The sequence below is a fragment of the Dasypus novemcinctus genome, chromosome 14, assembly GCF_030445035.2.
Source record: "Dasypus novemcinctus isolate mDasNov1 chromosome 14, mDasNov1.1.hap2, whole genome shotgun sequence".
Taxonomy (NCBI): Eukaryota; Metazoa; Chordata; class Mammalia; order Cingulata; family Dasypodidae; genus Dasypus; species Dasypus novemcinctus.
The window spans coordinates 86,845,691-86,863,906 of record NC_080686.1 but is presented as its reverse complement, the minus strand read 5'-3'; the positions used below and the strand labels follow the sequence as shown (position 1 = coordinate 86,863,906).

The 18,216-nt window shown below is 40.3% G+C and overlaps 1 protein-coding gene across 1 annotated transcript in view; it reads left to right on the top strand.

Annotated features, from left to right (window-relative positions):
• The window catches only part of C14H8orf76 (chromosome 14 C8orf76 homolog), a 27,184-nt gene extending 8,968 nt beyond the window's left edge, over positions 1–18,216 (top strand). The window contains exons 5-6 of the mRNA XM_058275991.2: positions 12,682–12,814; positions 17,879–18,216. Coding sequence (XP_058131974.1) covers positions 12,682–12,814; positions 17,879–18,076 — 331 coding nt within the window. The 3' untranslated portion in view covers positions 18,077–18,216. The remainder of the gene's footprint in view (positions 1–12,681; positions 12,815–17,878) is intronic.

Genomic DNA, 18,216 nt, shown 5'->3' with positions numbered 1-18,216 from the left:
GGCCGTGAGCACAGGGTAGCATAGTTAGTAGTAGGCACAACTTCGGAGTCAGATCTGATTTTAAGCACCTAATAAATTGTCATCGGTGAATGAGTCTGAACTTCTCCCCTACCAGCTGTGTGACTATACAAATTGTTTCAACTCAGATCTCTAGTTTCCTCATCTTGACAGAGAAATAGGGAAAATCCCTACTTCGTGGGGTTATGAGAATTAAAGTGTCCAAGGAACTTATTGTAGTGCACATTACAAAGTAAGTGCTTGGTAAATGTTGGCTATTATTTTTTTCAGTATTTTTATTTTTATTAGCTTGGAACTTTAAATGTCATATTAAAGGGTTTGGTCCTTATGCTGAAGGCCTAATGAGTATGTGAAGTTTTAAATTCTGGTGTGATATGACAAGAGCTTTGATTTAAAGAGAGAGATTTGGTGACTGGGCTGATGATTAGAAGATGTTTGGACTTGGGACACCAGTAAAGAAGCCGATAAAGAAGATGACTTAGGCTAGTGCAGTGGGTAGTAAAAAGAAGTAGCTGTCACTGCAGGATGAAGTAGGAGGACCTGGTGGCCTAGCAGCTGTGTGGGGAGAAGGAGTGGGGGACAGGCAGAAGAACAAAGGAGTCAGAGAAGACTCTCAGGAGTTGACCTTGGGCACTTGGATGGATGGCAGTGCCTTTCCCTGAAGTAGGACATCTGGGATGAAGAACAGATGTGGGGTAGAAGGTAATAATTTTAGGTTTGATATACTGAGTTTCAGGTGTATGTAGGATCTACACCTGGAGCTTTCCATTAGGAGTCTAGAGCTTAGAAAAAAGGAGCTAGAGCTGAACAAATTTCAGGAAAGGGATTAATCAGCAGTCCATAAATGGAAGATAGTGAGAAGTCAGGTTGGATCAATGCCAAGAAGGGGATTTGGAATCTGGAAGGTCATTTATGACCTTTGAGGGGACAATTTCAGTGAGTGGTGGAGTGACAAGGCAGATTGCAGAGGGTTGAGGAACAAATGAATATGAACTAGAAGGAGCTAGTATATGCTGCATTTTTAAGTAATTTAAAGAGCAAGAGAGACAAAGCCAGTATATAAAAGGGGCCACAAATTTAAAAGCTTATAGAGAACAGGTAGGTTAATATAAATAAGTTAGACTGAAGCAGCCACAATGATCTTATATGTAAAACAGGTCGTGTTAAATCCTTTAAAAGACTCCCCAGTGGTTCCCATTGCACTTAGATAAAATCCAGATTTCCTTCCTTTGCCTGCAAGGTTTTATTGAGTTGGCCCTGCCTGTCTCACTTCATTTACTACATTTTTTTCTCTCTCTGTGTTTTGGACATACATCAAGATAGTTCTTGGGTCAGAGCCTGCCCTTGGCAAGGCTTCTTCCCCAGATGTGTTCATGGCTGACTCCTTGTCATTTAGGTTTTACCTTGAATATCATCTCAGAAAAACTTTCCTTCATGCGCCATCTAAAGGAGACACTGTACCCACTCTGTCTTGGGTTTTTTTTTTCTCATAGCACTTTAGTCACAATCCGAAATTATCTGATTTATTTGGAAGCCTTTACAGTTTTTCTCTTTCCAGTCCTTGAGGCAGGAACCTGACTATTTTGCTTACCATTCTCTCTCAGTGCCTATAAGCAGTGTCCAGCACATACCTCAGTACATGAAATGAGGGAAGACAAGTGCTGAGTGCTTCTGGGCATAATAGAAGGGTGACCAGCAAAGCCTGAGAGGGGTTGGAAAAGTCTTCATATTCAATATTTTAAAAAATAATAAGAGAAGGAGCTGTGTGAGGAGAACTGGGGGGAAGAGGAATGAAGAAGGAAACCACATGATGATCATGACGGGGAGGTAGTGGTAAGACAATTGCAGAATGGTCAGGAGAGTCGGTTTGACCCTACCTTGGGTAACCAAAGTGTGCTAGACCATCTACTTGGTCTTTGCGGTCAGGGAGATGGAAGGGTTATAGAACACTGATTTCAAAGGATGAATCTGGAATGCTTCCATGGGAGTTGGGAGGCTTGTGCTTTTTATTCCAAATTATTTGTGCTTTCAATCACTTGATTTCCACAGGAAGCTCTTTTGAGGCAGTAAGATTTTGAGGTTTTGCTTCCTGTATGAATTTCCCCTTTCTATCTCCTTCTTTGGAGCTCCTTTCTACTTTCTGACTAGCATGTTACCTGATTCATGAATCATTCAATAAAATTGAAAGCCTAAATTGCAAAACAAGAAAAAGATTTCTTTAAGAAGCTTTGGTCTGTTAACTTGAGAAAAGATGAATCTCAAATATAAAGCAACAGTTTGATCAGAATTAAAAGCTTTAGGGATTCAAATAATACTTCTAATGGGGGTGGGTACCCTTTTTTTTTTAAGATTTATTTTGTATTTCTTTCTCTCCCCTCCCCCCCCGACCAGTTGTCTGCTCTCTGTGTCCATTTGCTGTGTGTTCCTTTGTGTCCGCTTCTATTCTTGTCAGCGGCCTGGGAATCTGTGTCTCTTTTTATTGGGTCAACTTGCTGCATCAGCTCTCCGTGTCTGTGGCGCCACTCCTGGGCAGGCTGGACTTTCTTTCACGCTGCGCGGCTCTCCTTAGGGGCGCGCTCCTTGCGAGTGGGGCTCCCCTATGCAGGGGACACCCCTGCGTGGCATGACATTCCTTGCGTGCATCAGCACTGTGCGTGGGCCAGCTCCACACAGGACAAGGAGGCCTGGGGTTTGAACCTCGGACCTCCCATGTGGTAGGCAAACACTCTAACCGTTGAGCCAAGTCTGCTTCTCTACTTTTTTTAACTTATTTTTATTAGATAACTTGTAAGTATACAGAAAAATCATGCAGAACATACAAAGTTCTCATTTATCACCCTCACACATGCAATTTTCCCTATCATTAACACTTTGCATTAGTGTGTTACTTTCTTTAGGATTGATGAAGCAATATTATTGTAATCCTACTGTTAACTGCAGTTAATTTATATTACATGTTGTATAGTCCTATTTTTTTTTTAATTTTTTATTCCAGGAACATATATATACCATAAACTTTACCTTTTTAACCACATTCAAATGTATAATTCAGTGGTGTTAATTACATTCACAACATTGTACTAACATCACCACATCTACTATCAAACTTCCCTATCATCCCAACTGAAACTCTGTACAAATTAAGCATTAACTTCTCATTCCCTACCTCAACCCTGGCCCTGGCAGCTATATTCTATTTCTGACTCTGAATTTGCTTGTTCTAATTATTTCATGTCATGAGATCATATAATATTTGTCCATTGGGTCTGGCGTATTTCACTCAAATGATGTCAAGGTTCATCCATGTTGTTGCATGTATCAAAACTTGATTGCTTTTTACAGATCATCAGTATTCCATTGCATATATATGCTACATTTTGTTTATTTATCTCTTCATGGACACTTGGGTTGCTTCCATCTTTGGGCAATAATGAATAACACTGCTAGGAACATCACTGTACAAATGTCTATTCTAGTGCCTGCTTTCAATTCTAGAAGTGGGATTGCCATGCCATATGGTAATTCTATATTTAACTTAACCTAGGAGCCACCAAACAGTTTTCTCACATTCCTAAGTGTTCTTGTCTCTCCATATCCTTTCTAAAACACTTGTTATTTTCAGGTTTTTTTTTTTTGGTAATGGCATTCTAGTGGGTGTGAAATGGTATCTCATTGTGGTTTTGATTTCATTTCACTAATGGCTGATGATGTTGAGCCTTTTTTCATGTGTTTTTTCACCATTCGTATTTCTTCTTTGACAAATGTCTATTCAAGTCTTTTGCCCATTTAAAAAAAAATTCCCCCCTCTCCACCTGAGATGGCTCCCTCTTTTGTGTACTCATCCTCTGCTCATCTTCTTTAGAAGGCACCAGGAACAAACCTGGGATTTCTGATATGGGAGGTGAGCGCCCAATTGCTTGAGCCACTTATCCTTACTGGTTGTGGCATCTGCTTGTTGCAGCGTCTGCTTGTTGTGGCGTCTGCTCATTGCAGTGGTTGGGGCAGTTGTGGTGTCTGCTCATTTTGGCATCTGCTCGTTGTGGCGTATGCTTGTTGCAGTGCCTTGCTGGTTGCGATGTCTTGCTGGTTGTAGTCTGCTCATTGCAGTATATGCTTGTCTTCTTTAGCAGGCAGGGGGAATCAAACCTGAGACCTCCCATGTCAGAGGCGGGCACCCAGTTGCTTGAGCTCTGCCCATTTTTTAATTGGGTCGTTTGTCTTTTTATTGTTGAGTTGTAGCATCTCTATATATCATATAATTAAGACCTTATCGGATATGTGATATCCAGATATTTTCTCCATTGAGTTGGCTGCCTTTTCACCCTTTAGACAGAATAATTTGAGGTGCAAAAGTGTTTAATTTTGAGGATGTCCCATTTATCTGTTTTTTCTTTTGTTGCTCATGCTTTGGATGTAAGGGCCAAGAAACTACCCCGTACCACAAGGTCTTGAAGATGTTCCCCTACATTTTCTTCTAGTAGTTTTATGATCCTGGCTTTTATATTTAGATCTTTGATTCATTTTGAGTTGATTCTTGTATAAGACCTGAATAGAGGTCCTCTTTCATTCTTTTGGTTATGGATATCCTGTTCTCCCAGCACCAATTGTTAAAGAGACTGTTTTGTCCTGGTGATATAGATTTGGTAGGTTTGTCAAAAATCAGTTGGCCATAGAGGTGAGGGTTTATTTCTGGACTCTCAATTCTATTACACTAATCAATGTTTCTGTCTTTATGCCAATACAGATAGACCACTATAGCTTTGTAATATGTTTCTGTGTTGGGCAGTGAAAGTGTTCCCACATTGTTCTTCTTTTTTAGAATACTTTTGGCTATTCAGGTACACTTTCCCTTCCAAATAAATTTGGTAATTGCCTTTTTTCTATTTCTGTAAAGTAGGCTGTTGGAATTTTGATTGGTATTGCATTGTATCTATAAATCAGTTTGGGTAGTGTGACAGTTTGAGATGATTTATTAATCCTCAAAAGAGAAAGATTATATTTGTAAATTAATCTGTTTCTCTGGGTATGATACCCTTTGATTGTATTAAATTCAATGAGGGGCCTCTGATTATGTTTACTTGATAAAATCCAGTTAGAGCTTCTCATTAGGCTATCTCAGTAAGGTGTAACTCAGGTTGAGTCCCCACCCCCTTGGTGGGCTGATATAAACGGACACTCGAGAAGAGAGAGTTGTGTCGTATTTTGATCTTGGGGTCCCTAAGAGAGATGAGCCACTCACCTGATAGTTTGCAGCTGACCTTGGGAAGAAAGCTGAGACTGATATAGAAAACATGGAAAGAAACTAGCCCTATGCCCTGAAAGACAAGTCCTATGCCAGCCTGCAGCTGAGAGAGAGGAAACCTAGAGGGAAAGATGAAAGGAACTCTTACAGAGATCAGTAACCATCTTGCTTCAAGACGTGGCAACTGTCTTTGGTGAGAAAGCAACCTTGAGTTGGACTTTTTAGGGCCTTGTAACTGTAAGCTTTATATACCCTTTATAAAAGCCAAAAGATATCTGGTACTTTGCATCAGCACCCCTTTGGCTTAGACTGACTAATATAGGTAGGATTGACATCTTCACAATATTTATTCTTCCAATCCATGAACATGGAATGTCTTTCCATTTGTTTAAGTCTTCATTGATTACTTTTAGCATTGTTTCATAATTTTCTACATGTAGGTCCTGTATGTTGTTTCGTTAAATTGATTCCTAGGTGTTTGAGTCTTTTTATTGCTATTGTAAATGGAATTTTTCCCCAGATTTTCTCCTCAGATTATTCAGTGTACAGAATCATTACTGATTTTTGCCTGTTAATATTGTATCCTGCCACTTTGCTGAAATCCTTTATTAGCTCAGGTAGCTTTGTTGTAGATATTTCAGAGTTTTCTGAATATAGGATCTTGTCATCCATGATTAGTGAGAGTTTTACTTCCTCTTTTTCTATTCGAATACCTTTTATATCTTTTTCTTGTCTGACAACTGCTCTAACTAGAATTTCTAGCACAATGTTGAATAACAATGGTGATAGTAGGCATCCTTGTCTTGTTCCCAGTCTTAGCTTTCAACCTTTCCCTATTGAGTATGATGTTGACAGTGGATTTTTCATGTATGCCTTTATCATATTGAGGCATTTTCCTTTTTGTCCTATCTTTTGAAGTGTTTTTATCAAGAACGGATGCTAAGTTTTGTTGAATGCCTTTTTTGCATTGATTGAGATCATCATGTTGTTTTCTTTCAATTTGTTAATGTGGCCTATTACATTAATTGGTTTTCTTCTGTTGAACCACCCTTGCAAACCAGGGATAAATTCCACTTGGTCTTACGTGCTGTTGGATTCTATTTGCAAGTATTTTGTTGAGAATTTTTGCATCTATATTCATTAGATTTGTCTGTACTTTTCTTGTAGTGTCTTTATCTGACTTTGGTATTAGGGTGATGTTGGCTTCATAAAATGTGTTGGGTAATTTTCCTTCCTCTTCAATTTTTTGTTAGAGTTTAAACAGGATTGGTGTTAATTCTTCTCAAAATACTTGATAGAATTCATCTGTGAAGAATTCTAGGTATCAAATTCATCTTGTCCTGGCCTTTTTTTGTTGGGAGAGTTTCGATGATTGATTCAGTCTTTTAAGTGTGATTGGTTTGTTAAGTTCTTGTATTTCTTGTAGTGTCAGTGTAGGTTGTTCATGAATTTCTAGGAATTTGTCCGTTTCATCTGGGTTGTCTAGTTCGTTGGTATACAGATTCTAATAATATCCTCTTGTGATCCTTTTTATTTCTGTGGGGTCAGTCATAACTTCCCCCCTTTGACTTCTATTTTTATTTATTTGTATTTTCTTACTTTTTTTCTTTGTTAGTCTAGCTAGGGGTTTGTCAATTTTATTGACCTTCTCAAAGAACCGGCTTTTGGTTTTGTTGATTTCTTTTAATATTGCCTGCAAAGGTGGATTCTTTTTTATGAATTAAGATGTTCATTTGTGAATATTTTAAACTTACTTTCATATTTGAAGGACAGTTTTGCTGGATAAAGTTTTCTCATTCAGTGTCCGAATTGTATCATACCACTATCTTCTCATCTCCATTGTTTTTGATGAAAAATCTACACTAAATCTTACTGGGTGTCCCTTGTATGTGATGGTTTGCTTCTCCCTTGCTGCTTTCAGAATTTTCCTTTTTATCTTTGACTTCTGACATTCTGACTAGTATATGTCTTGGAGTAGGTTTATTCACATTCATTCTGATTGGGGTATACCGCGCTTGGACATGTAAACTCGTTACTTTCATGGGAGTTGGGAAGTTTTCAGCTATTATTTCCTCAGATACTCTTTCTGCCCCTTTTCCCTTTTCCTTCAGGAACTCCCTTGACATGTAGTTGTTGTGTTTCATGTTATCGTTCAACTCCCTGAGCCCCTGCTTTTTTTTTCCTTTTTCTTTTCTCTCTCTGTCATTTTGGTACTACCCCACCCAGCCTGGAAGTGCTGCGTCCATCTCTCTGCTGTTTCCTGGGGAGGTAGATCCCTGTAGTTCCCTATATCTGTAGCACTGACCGGAGTCCTGAGATTTCAGAGTTGTCTGCTCAGTGGGAGCTGGCATCAGCTGCTACACCTGCAGCTTTTACTCACAGTTTGTCCATGGAGATTCTTTTCCTGTGCTTCTCTCTTTTCTGGGTGGTGTCCAGCCTTCCCTTGGTGTCCTAAACCCTAGAAGATTTTTCTGCCAGGTTGTTTCTGCCTGTCCTCTAGCTATTTTTTCTGGGAGAGAAGTGAGTCCTGTGTCTCTCTTATCCACCATCTTCCCAGAAGTCTCTCTTCTTTTTTAATGTAAGCATTAGGGCTATAAATTTCCCTCTCAGCACTGCCTTTACTACATCCCTTAATTCTTTTTTTTTTTCAGGAGGTTACAGGAGCTTGAACTCAGAACACGGGAAGCAGGCACTCAACCACTGAGCTACATCTGCTCCCCTATCTCTTAAGTTTTTTTTTATCCCCCGCCTTGCTGCATTTTGCGTGCTGTCTGCACTCTGTATCCATTCGCTGTGCGTTTTTCTGTGTCTGTATTTATTCTGTTTATTCCCCCCCCATTGCAGCTTGCGGCTTGCTTGCTGTCTGCTCTCTGTGTCTGTTCGCTGTGTGCTTTTCTGCATTTTTGCTTGTCTCCCTTTTTGTTGTGTCACCTTGCTGAGTTAGCTCTCTGTGGCACTTGCAGGCTAGGTGGCACTCCACGGCGGCCTGTGGCTCTCTGCAGCTTGCAAGAGAGCCTGCCTTCACAAGGAGGCCCTGGGACATGAACCCAGGGCCTCCCCTATGGTAGACGGAAGCCCAACTGATTGAGCCACAGCCACTTCCCTCCCTTAAGTTTTGATATCTTGTGTTCTTGTTTTCATTCATCTTAAGATACTAATTTCCCTTGCAGGTTCTTCCTTGATCCATGTATTTTTGATTACTCATTGTTTAAGAGCATGTTATTTAACACCCACACCAGGGAGGGGGTGGAGGAGTAGCCAGAAAGTGTGCTGTGAGCTTTTACTATTATTTTTATTTTTTAACTTTATTTTTTAAAGTTTTTTAAAAAATTTTCTCTCCCCTTCCCCTCCCCCCCAGTTATCTGTTCTCTGTGTCAATTTGCTGTGTGTTCTTCTTTTGTCTGCTTTTGTTGTTGTCAGCAGCATGGGAATCTGTGTCTCTTTTTGTTTGCATCATCTTGCTGTGTCAGCTCTCCGTGTGTGTGGCACCATTACTGGGCAGGCTGCACTTTCTTTTGCGCTGGGCGGCTCTCCTTACGGGGTGTACTCCTTGTGCGTGGGGCTCCCCTACGCGGGGGACATCCCTGCGTGGCAGGGCACTCTTTGCGTGCATCAGCACTGCGCTGTGGGCCAGCTCCACACGGGTCAAGGAGGCCCGGGGTTTGAACCGCGGACCTCCCATGTTGTAGACGGACGCCCTATCCATTGGGCCAAGTCCGCTTCCCTTAACTTTATTTTTAAAGAAGTTTTAGATTACAGAAAAGTTCCATCGAAAATTTAGGGGGGTGGCAGACTTGGCCCAGTGGTTAGGGCGTCCGTCTACCACATGGGAGGTCCACGGTTCAAACCCCGGGCCTCCTTGACCCATGTGGAGCTGGCCCACAGTGCAATGCTGATGCACACATGGAGTGCCCTGCCACACAGGGGTGTCCCCCGCGTAGGGGAGCCCCACGCACAAGGAGTGCGCCCTGTAAGGAGAGCCGCCCAGTGCAAAAGAAAGTGCAGCCTGCCCAGGAATGGTGCCGCACACAAGGAGAACTGACACAACAAGATGACGCAACAAAAAGAAACACAGATTCCTGTGCCGCTGTCAACAACAGAAGGGGACAAAGAAGACGCAGCAAATAGACACAGAGAACAGACAACCGGGGTTGGGGCGGGGAAGGGGAGAGAAATAAATAAATCTTTAAAAAAAGAAAATATAGGGGATTCTCATATATTCCACCCCCTCCCCCTCACATTTTCCAAATAACATCTTACATTAGTGCACTACATTTGTGACAGTTGATGAACAAATATTGAAGCATTGCTTCTAACAATGATCTGTAGTTTACATTATAGTTTATTTATACTTTGCATCTTACAATTTTATGTGTTTTGACAAAATATGTAATGGCCTGTATCTGTCATTACAGTATCACACAGAACAATTTTAATGCCCTAAAAATGCCCTGTGCTCCACCTGTTGATTCCTCTCCTCCCTTAGAACCTCTGGTAACCATTGTCTTTCTATGAATGTTACACATTCTCCATTACCACAATAACAAAGAGTCTACTTTGGTCCATGGGTGCATTTCCCCCCTTATGTTTGTTCATTCCTCAATCTTGAGGGTTTTAGGATGGTGATGCCTGCTGTGCTTCAGATTGAGAGGGGTCTTAGATCTTATGGGACAGAAGGAAGGAACTATTTTGCTTGCAGTGATAGATACTCCATACTTTTTGGGATGGCCGTTGTCCATCATTATCATTTTGTTAGTTGTCCTAGGTGAGGCAAATGAATTGGAGAGTATGTGTTAGCCTCAACTCTGCTGAGACTCAGGGCTCAACCAGCATATGAACAAACCAGAGATTTAAGTCTCTGAGGCATATATTTAATGGGTATAGTGCTAATTATAGGTTAAGTCAAAGGAGTAGAAGGACCATGTGTAAGTAAATTATAAATGAGTCTAACTCTGTTACATTGGGGAAATAGGTTAACATATATTTCAAGGTAAGGCCCACCAATGGGTGCTGATTTCATGGGGCTGTGTGCTTGTGATTAGTATCCAGATGTCTCTAGAGCCCTCAGGAGCACCCTTGTTTGAGGCTTTGTTTACTATGGCAGTAAGTGAGATCTGCATGAGACCTGCATAAGTGTAACCTCTGAAATGACCTCCCCACTCACTTTGAAATCTCTTAGCTATAAAAACTCTTTTGTATTTAATGTTTCCGCTGTTACGTTAAGGTCATTTTCCAAATGCATTGCTGGGATAGCTTCTCCTATTTTTTTTTTTTTTTAGGAGGTACCAGGGATTGAACCCAGGACCTCAGATATGAGAAGCAAGCATTCAACCACTGAGCTACATCTGCTCCCCAATGAGAATTATTTTTTAGTTTGTTTTGTTTTTAGGAGGTACTGAGGATCAAATATGAGACCTCATACATGGGAAGCAGGCACTCAACCAGTTGAGCTATATCCTTCTCCCCCCCCCCCCTTTTTTTTTTTTTTTTTTTGAGATTCTGGGCACTGGGGATTGAACCCGGGACCTCATATATAGAAAGCTGGCACTTAACCACTGAGCCACATTAGCTTCCCTGAGTTGGTTTTTTCATTTGTTTGTTTTGTTTATTGTTTTTTCAGGAGGCTCTGGGAACCTAACCTGGGACCTCAACTGCTTGAGCATACCTACTCCCCATCCTATCTTTTTTTTTTAATAACAGAAATTTATTCTTCCTCAGTTCTGGAGGCTAGAAGTCCAAAATCAAGGTCTTGGCAAGGCCATGCTTCCTTTTAAAGGAGAAAATCCATTCCATATTTCTGCCCTGGTTTTTGGTGGATGATCGGCATATCCATGGTGATCTTTGGCTTCTGTTATAACTTAAGCTTCAGCTCCATCACATGGCTGTCTCTCTTTGTCTGTTTCTCCCTGTCTCTCTGTATCCAAATTTCCTCTTCTTCAAGACACTGGCCTACTGCAGTTTTCTAGCATATTCTAGCAATTTCCCCTTCTGGCCTCTGTATTTGCTCTTTCTTCTTTGAATCACTCTTCTCCCATTTCTTTTATAACTATTTAGAGTGTTTCCAAATTTTCAGTAATTTATGTTAAGGAATCTGGTTATTTGTATCTCTTTTCCTTTGAATTGCCTGTTCATATATTTCATTTTTCTATTTGATCATTGGTATTTCAAAACTAATTTGGAGCAGCCCTTTTCATATTATATGAACCTTTTCTCTTCTATGTATTTTGCAATAATTTATCTTAATCTATTACTTTTCTGCTAACATTGTTTATGCAATATCTTGTTGCAGAGAAACTTGAAAGAATTCTGTTGTCAAATATTTTCACCAAATCAGCTATGGTTTCTGGGTTTTATGTCATGCTTAGGAAGGCAATTTTGGTGTGCTACAAGAAATAATTAAAAGTTCATGCTTCCCAATAACTTGGTATTTTTTATCCAGCTTTTTAGAATTTGCTGGATTTTTAAAAATTTGCCTTATTTGAAGTTTCTCCACAAAACTTGTGATAAGATGCACCTTTCTCCCTTTCGATTACTCTTGGAAAGTTAGGCAGAGAACATAGTGTGTTCCGGGAAAAGGAGGCTGTTAGTGGCCAAGGCTGGCTGTTCTGGGCTTAGGAGAAACATCCATTTCTTCAAGAGTACTTGTGTTAGTCTGCCAAAGGGCTGCCAATGGCAGAGTACCAGAAATCCTTTGGCTTTTGTACTGGGGATTTATTTGAGGGTAAAAGCTTTCAGTTCCAAGGCCAAATCACGGCTTCAGCAGAGATGCCTTCTCACCAAGGTCAGCTCCTGTTGATCTGGTGTGTTGCCATATGGTGAAGCAAGATGGCCACCAGTCTCTCTGAGATTTCAGCCTTCCCCTCTGGGCTTCCTCTCTCAGGCTCACCCTTTCCTCTTCAGCTCTGTGGGCCCAGCCTCTTGAGGCTTCATGCTTTTGGGATCCTGTAGTCCTCTCTCTCCTGGCATAGGGCTTGTTTCTTAGGGCTTCCTGTATCAGTCTTGGTTGTTCTGCTCTCTTCCCAAATTCGGCTGTAAGCTATCAGGCAAATGGCTCATCTCTCCCTGGGGCCTCAGCTGCTTGAACCTTCTCCTTTCTGTCACATGGCAGGATAAAAAATCCCCTCCTATCATTTTTAAAACTGTTTTTCTTCATTTGGCATTCACTCAGTTACTGCAACCTTTTAACTGTTTTCTTGAATTTTGAGGAAGATGTCTTTGCCAGTTTTTGTTAGTTAAAGAATCCGATGGGAGAACAGCACCCTGGAACATCTTATGCCATCATTTTGGTAGACTGGAAAAAGGGTGCCTAATTTTTAGCCTAGTAGGTCTAACATCTGCCTGAATACACATGCTGTATGTGTGCATTTCCCCCTGACTTTCCTTTAATGGAGCCTACATATTGGGACATTTCTGTTTTTCAGACTTTTGCTTCAGCTCATCCAATCTCAGCAAACATCATTTGCTTTGGAGAGGAACTTGAGGACTCAGCAGGAAGTTGAAGACAAAATGAAAGGGTTCAACTTCAAAGAAGAAACTTTGCTGTTGATTTCTGAGGTGAGTATCCCCTAGGGTTTATGTGGAACAAGGCATAATAGATCTTTTTCTTGGCTCCAATATAATTTTTTTTTTTTAACTCAGACAACTCTTATCTGCTAAAGAACTTCTGTATCCTTCCTTTATGTGCCCTTTGATCACTTAACAATCACACAAAAGCAGCCTCTTCATTGCCGTTCCTCTGTGCATGATAGGAGACAGGGGCTTGTGTTTTATTTACTTGTCAGTACTATTAGTGCCTACCTGCTTGAACATCATAAATGCCCACTAAGTGTTTGTTTCCATGCTAGATAAGAAAATCAATGAAGAGTCAGCTTGTGCAGCAGTTTGTGGATTTTTTTCTCCATTTATTCTCACAGCCTGTGAAATAGGTAATGCAGATACTGTGGCTTGGATAGATTGTGAGGTGCCAAAGGTCAGGCTGAAAGTGGCAGACCTGGACTGGAGCCCATGTTTTCCAGCTCCAAGTCCATTTTTCTCCACTACTCTAATAGTTGCAAAGAAATTCAAATGTAATTTTTTAAAAATTTCCATTAGCTTTTTTTTAAAAGCTAAATTTTGGTAAAATAAGATGTTGAAATGGCTAAGATTACATTTGGAGATTTTGTATTTAAGTTATTTGTGCTACTTACTTTTAGCATATAATTGAAACTTGACAGCTCAAGTACTTTTTCCATGATAATAACTCTCTATCCATATACTTCCTATCTTCTTTCTCTCAAGAAATGCCTTTTGCATACCTGCTATTGCTAGCTTCTTTTTCCTTCCCAAAGCCAAACTAGCTCTCATTGTGACTCCTTTTCCCAATTCCAGGACTATGCTCTCCTAGCTATTCTCTTTCAGCCTTTTTCAACCTTTCCCCTTGCACCAGCGCTTTTCCCTGAGCCCACAGATGGGCACAGGTTCCCTGTCTCATGTAACTTTCCCTTAACCTTTCCATAGTCGTTATTTTCCTTCAGTTTTCTATAGCCTTTGTAACCGTTGACCACCTAACTTTTTATTTTACCCCCTCCCTCCCGGTGTCTTTGCTATCCACTCTTTTGTGTTTTTTGGGGTTTTTTTGCTTGTCTCCGTTTTTGTTGTGACCTTGCTGAGTCAGCTCTCCATGGTGCTTGCAGGCCAGGCAGCACCTGGCAGCATGCGGGCGAGCCTGCCTGCGCAAGGAGGCTCTGGGATGTGAACTCAGGGCCTCCCATATAGTAGACGGGAGCTGAACTGATTGAGCCACAGCTGCTTCCCAAGACCACTTATTTTTTATGTCCTCTTTTTACTTCTGAGAGGCCTCACTAATCTGTTTTTCTCCTTTGCTTCCTAATACTTCTTTGCTTCTGGAGGTCTGTGGTTTTCACCTGACTGGCAAAGGGATCCTTGAAACAAAAAAGGTTAAGAACCCCTGCTCTAATGTTTAACTTCTTTCTGTTCTTTCTACCTTTCTCCCACAGAAATCATAACCACACTTATGGTTTCATTTGTCATCTCGGGCCCATTCTTCAGTTTGTGTCTCTCTCATCCCATCTCTAGAACACTTGTCTCACATCTCAAATTAATTACCAAGTGGATGGTTTCCACTTGATTGTTCTACTGTCACTTCAAGTGCAAATTGTCTAAAATGGAACTACTTATCAAAACACTGGCAGTCAATCTTTCTAGTCCCCTGAGTGCCTAGCCCTGTGTGGTGTCATTCATAGCCATCAGTAAATATATGTTGAGAAAAAGCAGGAAGGAATTGGAGAGAACCATCTCTTCCTTTCAGACTTAATTTTTTTCATTGATGTTGTCTGCCATTCTTTTATCCTGCACCAGGACCTTTTTAGCTTCTGCCCTCTTCCTCTCTAGTCTGTTGCTTTTAGCCAGATACCAAACCCACCCTTCCTTCAGGGCTACCTTTCATGTCTCTTCCTCCGCTAGCACCCTAGCCCAGGCCCTTAGTACCTTCTGTCACTGTGACTTCCTGGCTTTCTCTCTATCTTAAATGTTGCTGCTGGGCTAGTTTTCTTAAAGGATTGCTTTGACCATGTTACCTTCTTGCTGAACAGTGAAGTGTATCACATTAATTCTGAGGTCCAGTCTAGGCGCCTTAATATGATCATCCAAAGCCTCTCAGGGTATAACCCCATACTTATCACCTAGGAATTCCTTGCACAAATCTTTGGTTTCCACTAGTCTAAATACCCATGCCTGACAAACTTGCCGTGGGTGTTCCTGTTCCACTTCTTTGCTCTTCCTATCCTCAGGAACTCACCTGAACTCCCCTATCTTCCAGGATGCTTTCTCTGAATGTCCTGGTCTGATAGTTTCACTTTCCCCTGAGCTCAGATTGAAGTGATTGTTTGACCTGGGTAACTCTTTGTCACTAAAACAATACAAGAATATGTCTTACCTTTTCAACTAGATATTAGATTCCGTATAAGTGAAGCCATTTCTTAAATATCTTTGTGTCTTTACCATGCTCAGTAAATCTGTTGATTGGGACAGTATTTGTACACCTGAATAATGCCTGTGAAAATATCTGGAGCTTTTAAAAAAAAAAAGGCCAATGTCTAGGTCCTCACTGGGATTATACTGTACTGTACATTTTGTGTTATACTCTGTTATTTTCATTGTGATGTGAGCGTGACCCTGTATTCTTAAATATTCTTTGAGTGCATAATTTTTAATGACTGAATAGTAGTCCAGTTTTTGGATGAGCGATGGATAAGTTCTTGCAAATAAATCGTTGTATGCATTTGGCCCTTTTAGAATAGATTATTATAAATAGTATATGAATATTTTAAAGACTTGAAGCACATTTCCAAATTGCCATTCAGAAAGGTTGATTCAGTTTATATATCCTCCAGCAATGTATGAGAGAACTAGTTTCTTATCCCCAATCCTAGATAATAGATCAAACCATGTGGAATTGTCAGTATTCCAGCTTACCTTAAAAAAAAAAAGCAATTTTATATGGTTCAACTCAATATAATTACTTTTTAAAATCTGCAAATTTTGTGGGGGAAAAATCACATTTTTTGTATTAATTTTCATTTCTTTGATTACTATTGAGAGGAACATTTTTTCATATGTTTATTGACCATTTGTATTTTGTGAATTGCCTAGTCATGGATTTTTTCATGATTGTATTAGTATATTTTGTTTCATATATTAATTTTAAGAGCTGTCTTTATTAGACTTGCCTTTTATGTTTTGCAATATTTTCTGAGGTTTTTTATATTTTTTGGCAGAAAGAAGTTTTAAAATTTGAAGTAGCCAAATATTTTAGCAGACCTTTTTTTTTTAGGTTTTTTTTCTCCCTCTCCCCTTCCTCACCTGCTTCCCCCCCCCCCCCCAGTTGTCTGCTCTCTGTGTCCATTCGCTGTGTGTTCTTCTGTGTCCACTTCTATTCTTGTCAGCAGCACTGGGAACCTGAGTCTCTTTTTGTTGCGTTATCTTGCTGCGTCAGCTCTCCATGTGTGCAGTGCCAGCCCTGGGCAGGCTACACTTTTTTCCCACTGGGTGGCTCTCCTTGTGGGGCACTTTCCCTACACATGGGGCTCCCCTACATGGGGGACATCTCTGTGTGGCAGGGCACTCCTTGCGTGCATCAGCACTGCGCGTGGGCCAGTTCATCACACAGGTCAGGAGACCCCAGGTTTGAACCCTGGACCTCCCATGTGGTAGGCGGATGCTCTATCTGTTGAGCAAAATCTGCTTCCCTTAACAGACTTTTTGACGTCTATGAATGCTGTGCCTCTATTTGGAATATTGCATTGCTTGGATATTGATATTCTATTAAATTCTCTCTGTTTTTTTTAAAGAAAGATTATTTTGGTGTTTTATCCCAGATTTTAAAATATTGAATTTCACTGAATCCAAAGAGCCATCACCAATATAAAACACTAAAAGGAAAAAAAAAAGCACCTTATTCCACTATGGTATCCAGTGGTTATGAAATACAGCTTGATTTCAAAGACATTAAAATACATTTTTTTAAAAGTATCTTACAATTAATGGAATATCATGCTTTTGTAAGTACTGATTGTTGTCTGGTTATCTCTTCTTGGCTCAAACATAATCTAACCTTGGAAGATTTAAAGCCAGTAGAAGCCATTTTTTGAGTTAGCTTCTGATACATTATGATCTGAGTTTTCATAAGCACATAGAACTCAGGGTTTGCAGAAACCTTAGAGATCTTCTGGTCCAAATCCATGCAACTTAAATTCCCTACATAATATCCCTGCCAGGGAACAAAACAAGACATAGATTCCCAGTGCCGCTGACAAGAATACAAGCGGACACAGAAGAACACACAGTGAATGGACACGGAGAACAGACAACTGGGGGGGGCAGGGAGGGGAAGGGGAGAGAAATTTAAATAAATAAATAAACAAGGCTTTGCCCAATAAATAAATAAATAAATAAATGAATAAATAAAATCCCTGCCAAAGAAATACATAACCCCATGGCATGAAATGTTTTGGTACTTAATTTTAGTTCACCATCCTTAACAAAAGTGGATCTGACACTCCGTGAGTTCGGGCGTAAGCTTTCTACAATTTAACTTTGTGATTGTCTTTCAAAGAGAATCCAGTTGACCATGCTGAGGCCATGACCCTGTGTTCATGTGGGCGTTAATTCTGACCAGTAGGGAGCAGTATTGTGCCTTCATTGGGTCCCCGTGGTCCTTCAGTCCTTGAGATTGAAGGGTAACATTCTTAGAGGGATGGAATCTTTTTCTGGGTCAAGGAGGAAGAATCACTCATAGGTATGTTCTTCCCAGTAGAATGTACTCTTTGATACAAAAAGGTTGACTATTTACACAGGTAGGTAGGATAGTACTGCTACCATATTTGCACTTTGTGATTCTTTCACCAAGGGGAGGATGAGAGTAAAGATGGGGGATATTTTGTATGTGGACCTTGGATACTACTTCTGAAGAAACATCTTTTTAATATATTGGAAATGTCTCCTGGCTATCAAAGTATTTTCTGCCTTTATAATGGATGAATAACACAGTCTTTCATTTCATGTTTGCTGCCTCTTTTATTGGGACCATATATATATATATTTTTTTGCCTCCTGTTACAGGTTATGGGAGAAGATATCATTCCAGAAAAAATAAAAGATGAAGTTCACATGGAGGTGAAGTGTGTAGGCTCTGCAGCCTTGACTGCCTTGGTGATTGCATCTTCGAAAGAATTTGAAGACAAATGGTTCAAAAAGATCAAAGACCATTTCTGTCCCCTTGAAAATCACTCCCATACAGAGATACAAATCTTGGCTTAGTGATCCATTTAAAAACAAAATAGAAAACATCTCGTACTGTATTAATTGTTTATTTCGGACAGGAACCATTGCTAATAATGGAATATAGTGATTAAAAATGGTTATCTATGTTTTATAAAAATGGATTTTCTTGCCAATTA